The sequence below is a fragment of the Atractosteus spatula genome, chromosome 7 (assembly GCF_055471065.1).
Source record: "Atractosteus spatula isolate fAtrSpa1 chromosome 7, fAtrSpa1.hap1, whole genome shotgun sequence".
Taxonomy (NCBI): Eukaryota; Metazoa; Chordata; class Actinopteri; order Semionotiformes; family Lepisosteidae; genus Atractosteus; species Atractosteus spatula.
Genome location: NC_142712.1, coordinates 1483708 through 1493018, shown reverse-complemented (window position 1 = coordinate 1493018; position 9311 = coordinate 1483708). Strand labels below are relative to the sequence as shown.

Here is a 9311-nt window from a genome sequence, read left to right as displayed (position 1 = left end):
GTCTTGGGAGTTTTGACTTGAATTCCCATTCTTTTCAACAATTATCTTCCATCAGGTGTGAAACCGTGCATGTTAGACCTGCCTAAACCCTGAATTGCTACAATAAGCTTCAGAGCGCTCCTCTGAATGCTTACAGACCTGGCAGAAAGGGCAGGAAAGCCACCAAGCGAAGTGTTAGCAGACACCAGCTGCACACCATGATCTACTTCTCTGCCCAGACTGAACAGCTTTCTTCTGAGCTGCAGAGCAGGCATGTTCCTTAGACTCGTTAGATTCTTGTGCTGCACAAGGGCAATAACTCTCCTCTTTCACTCCATATGGTATGAAACAACCCCTAGCACTAACAGGCATTGTATTATAACAGCAATAACGAAACATGAAAGCAATATTACGAAAAGGGCTCATTCCATGAATAGTATGGGGTTAAATTTAATGGAAGGAAAGAATGTGATTTGGAAAGCACGAGCATACACCTTTTAATAAGCGCCAGGTAAACGCGCTGGAACTGATGAAATTACAGGTAATACTTGATTTTGTTGGGAAAAGCTTCTTTATGTAAAACCGCAGATGAGCAAAGTCTCTCAAAGAGCAAAGCTGAGCCAGTTAGATCACTGTTTAAATGAGTCACACACACCGTTTTTTAAATCTCCACAGTCAAACCTTAGACAAAACAGAGACACCATATTTTTCTTTCTAAGTCAAAACACTGGCACAATGACTAAGAGCTCAGATTTATATTCTTCCTGTTTTACTGGACATGAACTAAAACACATGTATCAGAAGTCCTGAAAAATGTATTTCAATAAACATGGTCAGACCTGCAGTTTTCACACAAAAAATTCCACGAGGAGCAGAATACTTAGTTCACAACTGCTCTATTTTAATTGGGACCTTTTCTAAAGGTAGCACATGGTTTTCGTTCATCAGACCATATACTGTGACAATGGCAGGGTGTTACTTCAAAAATAGCCCTCAAAAATAGCTTATGTTTAAAACAGTTTCAGAAATGTAAAAGTCATGAGTTCAGTTCATTTCATTATGACCCAAGGTTTTTAATTTTACATGGTTGTTACTATTCTCTGTACAAAAAAAATATATCCTTGATGGACCAGGACAGAAAAGTCTGACTTCCAACATAATACATAAAATTTATTAATGTGTGTCTGAGCTGTTTCTCCTTGCAAAGGTGCTGCAGTACACCTGCTGGGCCGGTAAGAACACGGCACTCATCAACATCTGCAAATCAGAATCCGATAACAGCCACAGATCTCCACACCAGCAGGGCAGGCCACAGCTGTGCACCCACAGGAACCAGTCATTCATATTCATCTGTCACCCGGAACAAAGCAACAATGTAAAGGGTCCAGGATTTAAGAAGTATAAATACAATCCCTGAAATATTTTCATCTTCAGTCTTTTTACACGTTGATGGTTTCAGACAGATTTAGTGTTGTCATTAACCAATACCCTTCTCTGTTAATTCCACTCCATGAGATTTGAGAGGTGCACACAGAAACGTGGTTAAACGGACAGAAAAGCAGACTCCATGTATCAAAATGTGGTGTGAGCTTAGAGCTCTGCAGATTCTTCTGCTTCTCCCTCCTGTCAGCCCTCTAATCGGAGATTTATAATCGGGCAGTTTATTTTCATTCGGCTAGTGACGCAATGAAGGTGAGCTACCCATTTCCCTTAATTCAGGAATGTTGCACATACTGCCAGAAAAGAAGAAAAGGATTTTGGAGATGACAAAGGGGGCCCTGTTCACTCAGAATCCATGAGGAAGCTTTCGAAGTCAGGATTCAAGTCCGCCACCAGCGCGTCGACCAGGTCTTCCACGGAGGGGGTCTTCTGGAGCATGCCTGCAAGACAGGACACAAGCCTGAAGATGACGGGGTCCTCTACCTTACTAGCCATTCTAATAAAATACTTTATTTTATAGCTTCTGAACACAGAATATGAGGTAGAGTGTGTACACCAGGCCCAGTCAAGAAAGGACTAACAATGGGAACTGGATCACTCTGCAGAGCGAGCCTGTTCACCACATTCACTCCTCCCCAGAACCAGCGCTGTATTTTTTAATGATTGATAATAATAAACAGAACATAGCACACACAAAACAGAAAACATGAAATAACAGGTTGACAAAGACTTGATCTTCTTCAAAGCTAAGGAAGTATAAATTGAATAGTCAATTTAAACAAGCTGCAAAAAAGTTACTTTCAAACCCCAGTTCAAAACACTTGCAAGTCAATACTGCATGGATGTGATGTGTTACAAGCCTATAGAGATTTGAAATCAGGTTCAGCTTTGACAGGGATAAAAACACTGCAGCTCTGACATTGTTCACCAGATGAAGATCATAAGGGAGTCAAACCAGAAGCTTCTGCAATAAATCGTAGTTCATATGCTCTGATGTATATTTCTTTCATCTGACTGTTTCAGATTTATATAGTATAATATATAACTACCTTTAGAACTTTTGTGGAATTTCACTGAAGATAAATCATGTTTTGCGGTTACTTGCAAAAAACAATACCAGTTTGGCCTGAAGTAATTTTTTTGAAAATCCCTCCCTGGGCTGACTAGTTCCTCTGCCAGTGCTCCGCAGAGGAGCAGCTCTGAAGAGTGATAAATCACAGCTCGTGTAATAAGCACAGGGCAGACAAAAGAGGCATCTGCCGTCCCCAGACTGGCTGGGAGCTGCTCTCTTTATCACGCTGAGACAGGGGTAACGTACCACACAGCCTTCTGGAGAATCGCACGCACATAACAGAACTGCTTTTCTTCCAGCGTGGTTGACACATTTTGCACGATTAACACACTGTGTGGGTTATGCATGTCTGATGCCTCATACCCGACTCAGAAAGGCCTGTAACCTGGAGAGAACAACCTGCACCAGTCAGACTTTAATTACGTCCCCTTCGGAGAACCCACAGGGTTCCATTACTATCAAGAGCCCGTGTAGTCCTAGGAATAGCTGCCTGTGTTAAGTATCTGGCTGCTGACTCTTGAACGGAGCACACACTAATCTAACCACTCCACTTCCCTGTGGCTTTGAAGTCGGCTGGCTTCCCCTTGCACGGCTGCCAGCGCAAACACCCCCGTCCCTCCCCTCCCCTCTTCCTCCGAGGTCAAACCCACCACACACTTCTCACCAGCTCCACACAAACCCGGCAATGAGTCACTCAGGCTGGGACTGGACAGGGAATGTGAGAAACCCAACAAAAACTGAAAAACTGGCAATCAGAAGAGGACGGGCTTTTTTTTCTTTCTTTGAAGAATTTGTGAAGGCTGTACTCGCTTGGAGACCCCGCTGTCCCATTCCAAGTTCACTCCCAGGAAGCTCACTGAACGGGTGGAAGCTGATACTGTACTGGGGCCCCGGACTGCAGTTTATCAACTGGCACCGTATCTGAATGAGATCAGACCTTGGGATCTCATTACAAGGCGGCCGTGCCCCTGCCTGGAGCTGTTACAGGGCTGCGCTTTGAAGTCGCTCGTCCGGTGAAACGCAGAAGCCAGCTCCAGTTCTTGCCCCGACAGCTCGAGTGTCAGCCTGATCTGTGTGGAGGACGGTGCTTGTTTGAATGTTTGCTCGGCAGGCTGTCCAGAGACTGACAGAGAGCACAGTGCCCTCTGTACAGGCAGAGCTGGGCTCTAGTGACACCACAGAAAGGACTGGTCTCATAAATAGAATGATCTTTTACAAGCGTCATTCTGCAGGTCTAATAATCCTTCTCATTCCTCTGCAATCCACTAAGTGTTAAATGCTAATTATGGTAGTAACAACGGGGACAAAAAATGCCAAGAAATCAATCCAAATGTTTCTGCACTGCTATTGCTTTTTTAGACAGAGGGGTTGTCATTTGAAACCACTGACGGTATAAGAGTCTCCGCTTCTCCTCCCCAGCTGATAAAGGAATTACAGCACACAGTGAAGCTACTGTATGGTAAAGACAACGGCACGCAGCCCCAGAGCAAATGGGAGTGATAACGAGACACAGATTCATGACTGGCTGAGTGAGCACTGGCCAGGCCCCTCGGAAGGTCTCCAAAGCCTTGTGTCCGAGTGTCAAAGTGTCAGAACGTGCCTGGCCTATAGAGAACAGAAAAGAATGGGAAAGCGAAAATAGGCCACTCAGCTTGACAGCTCTCAGCAGGAACTTCAAGCTGGTTTCTGCGAAAACTATTCAGTGAAGATGACACAAAATGGATGATTTGCAGCAGAAAGTTTATATATCACACACCGAACAGCACTGTGCTGAAAGGCAGTCTGAATTAATACTGTTGACCCATTACTTGACCCACTGGGTCCAGCAACTTTTGAGAGCATGCACTCAGGAAAATCCATACTTGCAGTAATCCACAACGCTACAGGTTTTGCTATGCATGCATTTTAAACTGCAGCTGTCGCCTGTACAGCAGGTTTAGTTAGCTGATGCACAAAGTGTACCCTGTGGTTCACCACTCAGTCCCCAGACAGATGGCTGTTCTTGATCTGGAGACGATAGGAGCCAACAGCCCAGGAGTGGGGCAGCTGCCTGAAATCTCACAGAGAGCCAGTCAAAACACAAGCTGATTGCTAAGGTAGCTGTGAAAGGCAAGAGCCCCCTCCCTCCACCCAGAAATCTAAATTACCGCCAGGAATGTTAATAAGTGTGGTTTGAGCAGGAAGTGAATAATTTGCCAGTTGCACATCCCACTTCACCTTCAGAAACATCCTAACAAGCCTTTGTGGCGTAAGTGAGGTTCCCAGCTCCTTTTCCCGAATCCCTGAGACATCCACCGGCAGTTTCAAACAGGACTGAACAATACTCTCTGACTCTCCTTCCCTTATTTTAGCCTGTGCGTGTTAACAAAGACTTAAAAAAAATAATGAAAGAGGAAGAATGGAGATCTAAAAGGCTGTGTCTTTTAGTCTTTAGTATCAAGATGCATAAAACCAGGACTTAGTTTACCTCCCAGCAAAACAGAGACACACATTCATCGTAATCATCACAGAGTTGTTTGCAAAAAAAAGCTTGATAGGGCACAATTACCTGAACAACTAAGTTTGTCTCTCTTATTTCTGATGCTGACACACTGCCATTTTTTAAGAGGTGAAGTGGTTTTGTGTCTGTCTCTAACCAATCATTATTCCTAATAATATGCAAAATAGATTTTTTTTACAGAACCAATTTATAATCTTGTTTTAAAATATGCTTCCCATTAATTCATATCATCAGTCGTGCATCTACAGCAGCTCGGGCTGTGCTGAAAATCCCATCCCAAGACCTGGTCTGTGCGCACACTGTGCCTTGGGTCCTGCCATGCACTGCTGTTTATTGCTGCATCAGCTGCTTATGTCGCACAACATGTTTTAAAACATGTGCCAGTCTAACTGGTTAACAAAGTTCGCTAATCTTGAAAACATGCATCTCCAGCAGACCGGCCTCCAGAAACAGAATGGAAGCTGGACGGTAAGAGAGAGGTGTTCCGAGAGGTCAAGTCTTCCTGTCTGAAGAAGATCTTCCCAGCCTGTCTCAGGTGGCTTGTATTGGAGGTGTTTCTTGAGGAATGTGGCGGAGCTCTGTAGCTAGTGTGACAGCTGTGGACAGCAGCTGAGAATGAGACACATTTCACACCAGAAATGAACACTGAGAAACTCTTGGCAGAACTTAAAAAGTCTCTGGTCTCCAGTCAGAGAACTGCAGTTGTGCACAGGACTATATATAGCAAACCCAATGCGCTGAGTGCCACATACTGTACTTCTCACAAAGACAAATACTTCACAATGGCTTCAGAAGACAGCGTTGGGTGGAGGGGCTTGAAGGACAAGAAAAACAGACTATTTCAACCCGGAACAGATCCCTCATTCCCACTAAGCAGCACCAGATGGAAAAACACAACAAAAAAACATCTGCACTGAATGCTGAGTCACTTTGTACCACTGTTGCGCTTTTTACCGAGGAGAGCCAACAAACACAATACATCACAGGATGCCTACAGCACCTACACTCCCAGGAGCTCAATTTAATTACAGCCCTAGGGACAGCAATCTGTCTTTTTGGACTGCGCTGTATCAGAGAAAGGCGTAGCTGTTTACTTCGACTTGATCGCCGTGCCACACCTCATGGCCCATCCCCACAGCACGCCTGCGTCTCCCAGGATCACAAGACTTCAGCTCTCTCCGTTTCCAGTCGCTGGCCTGTTTTTCACCTGGAATAACGCGCCTATGAACAACGTAGCGAGATTAGCAACGTAGCAAGAAGCCGCCTGTCACAACTGGACTTACACTGAGACAGAATCTCTTTGCTGTGACACGCTACAGAGCACACTTTAAAAAATATCGTATTGCTATTTTTAAATTAATTATTATTAAATTATTAATTATGATTACCACTCTAAGTTCCTCCCTTTTATTCTTTAACTATGAGATATTTTCTTCCACTACCCATTGGATATCAAAATCACTGAACTCAAAATGATGCATCTTCATGCGGGCAGGGGGTGAAAGTGAGCTGTGTGAAAGCAAGACAGCCTTGTCTATTCTGCTATTACAGCAGACTCCATTTTTCCACTGCACTCTCATGACATCATGGGCATAGCCATCAAAATATTATAAAAGCCACTGCTAGTCTTTGGACTGGACACTATGATGAACAATCACACTTTCTGAGTTATGAAATCATTTACAGTCCAAACTGTATTGAACATAAAATATTTGCAAAAATTATTTGCACTGGTTTAATCACGTTTCCCTATGTGGCACTTGTCCGCTCTCTGCCCTGATGGTTTTAAAGGCAGTGAGCGATAGTGTGTGTTACAGAGGGCAGACAGTTTCCCTCTTTCTACCCTCAGCCAAGAGCGGTTTACGTTGATGCTCCTGTAATTACATCTTTGAAGCTGAGGAAACCTGTTATTTTGGAAACGCCTTGCATTAAATTGGTTTTGCATACAAACACCATTAAAAACAAAAGGAACGGCTCACATGTTGGGTAGCGTAATTTCCAGCAATTCAGTTCTGGTCATTTCTTCAAGTGGCAGCTCTGCTCCCATTACACAAAACGTTTGGCCTGGGAAACTTGAAAACACTCAGCTTTTCTGCTCCTACAGCGCTCTGGTTGGCCAGTGAAGATCTGGCACTGTTCTGTGACTACACACATGTACAAACCGAGTTCAGCAGTGCTCAGAATAGGAAACATCTCCAGACAGAGCTGCAGAAGTCTGGAACAAACTTACAAGTGATATAGTTGGGGGCTGGGATACTGGCTTGATGGACCTCTTGGATCACTGAACTACTAGTGACCAAAAAAGCAAGATGCTTTCATTCACATCCTTCCTTAGTGGTTTTGTGCCGCAGATAAGACACTAACCTAGTACAATGCCTTCTGATGTTTCTAAGGCAACGAGCCCTTTTTTATTAGTCAAACCAGTCTCATCTTACAAAAAGGGCAGAGGTTTAGAGCAAGCCATCAGTTCAGTCCTACTGCTTTGAGGTGTATGCTAACCTGAAGAGAACTGCACAAGTGTGCAGTGAAATGTGTATTTCAGCCCTGGAATGGGTCTCACAAGTGACACACACACACACAACTGGCAGCCCACTGAAGCTCAGCAGGTGTGAGCCTGGTCAGTACCTGGATGGGAGACTCCTGGGAAAAACTAAGGTTTCTGCTGGAAGATGTACTAAAGACCATTAACCCTGCGGTCTGTGTGGGTCCTAATGCCCCAGTATAGTGACTGGGACACTATACTGTAAAAAAGCGCTGTCCTTCGGATGAAACGTAAAATTGAGGTCCAGACTCTCTGCAGTCATTAAAAATCCCAGGGTGTTTCTCGAAAAGAGTAGAGGTGTTACCCCGGTGTCCTGGCCAAATTTCCCTCTGGCCTATACCTCCTAATAATCCCCATCTCTGAACAGGCTTCATCGCTCTGCTCTCCTCCCCACTGAGAGTGGGTGTGTGGGGAGTGTACTGGCGCACTATGGCTGCTGTCACATCATCCAGGTTGGGCTGCACACTGGTGGTGGTGGAGGGGATCCCCATTACCTGTAAAGCGCTTCGAGTGGAGTGTCCAGAAAAAGTAAGGAATTATCATTATTTGTCTTGAGGGTGGAGACGACACTGAGGCCCTGGGTGCACCATTGTTCCCGCCTCTCCAGCTCAGATCAGTGGCCAGGCAGCAGAGGGAGTAGGGATTATGGGAACGCTGTAGAAATGAAAGCCTGCCCTGTACTTGCCATGATGAGGATCAGAGGGCTTCAGTCACCAGTGCTGTCAGCCCATCACCTTTCACTCTCCCCAGCCATTCACTGCTGCTGCCTTTCAGCACACCGCCATCCAGAGCCACTGCCTGACAAACTACAGCTCCTTTATCATCCCCTTCCCCAAAACAAAAAAAAAGAGCCGGACAAAAGAAGAAAAAATGGTCTAAGCGTATTTTTAAATGCGTGAAAATATTTTTTGTACAGATGGCACTTCACACTTTCATGTATGACCACAAACGTCCTACGTCTCCAGGCACCCCTGTGATCCTGACGGAAAACCGCAAATCCGGCTGTGCTCTGCACGCCCAGCGATCCGGCCAGGAGGCTCCCTGCTGCCGAGGAGCAGGGCTCCTGAAGGAGGCGCAGTAAGAGGAAATCCAAGGATTTCTAACTCATGTGTAAATCAGCTCAACTAAACACACGGCAGCTGGATTTTCCTTCTTTCTTTCTTTTTTAAAATGTTTACTTTCACAATCAACAAAGTGATGGAGCTAACTCTGTCGCTACAAGAGCTCAGACGGAAAACTGCCGAAGTCTGGACCATAAAGAGGCAGAAGGACAAGCTGCTCACCACATTACTGTGCTTTTCCAAAGGCTCGTCCAGATGAAACTGTATGGGCGTGTTTACCTAAAACTAGACACACTAGAAGATCACAGTGCTTGCACAATACTGCTTGTGGGAAATCACAGGGTGACAGGAAACGCGCCAGCCCTGCATATTGCTCAGCAGTTGTTTTCAGCTCAATGCGGGAGGATTAAAAGGAATGTAAACATGGCCAGAGTCCTTGCAGTGTCCAGAGGCTTTCATTAGTGCACAAAAAACATATTATAAAATATATCCTGTGTGTTCCCTGTGGAAATCTCCATTTAAACTAATTTTAAAAAAGAGAAAAGGCAAAGAAAAAAGTCATACAGGAAACAGGATGAAAATGGTCTAACTTGTCTCACACTAACAAGGAGAGGGTTAAAGAACACCAATTCCGATTGCCAAGATCGGTGCATCTCTGCAGGGTTAGAACATGAAGTAAGTGAGAGGAGACCATCAGCTCATCCCAGAATCTCATCC

At 44.8% G+C, this 9311-nt stretch overlaps 1 protein-coding gene across 1 annotated transcript in view; it reads right to left on the bottom strand.

Annotated features, from left to right (window-relative positions):
• Window positions 1–862: 862 nt before the first annotated feature.
• Window positions 863–9311, bottom strand: part of LOC148830056 (mitochondrial intermediate peptidase-like) — a 30002-nt gene continuing 21553 nt past the window's right edge. The window contains exon 19 of the mRNA XM_088922289.1: window positions 863–1859. Coding sequence (XP_088778415.1) covers window positions 1762–1859 — 98 coding nt within the window. The 3' untranslated portion in view covers window positions 863–1761. The remainder of the gene's footprint in view (window positions 1860–9311) is intronic.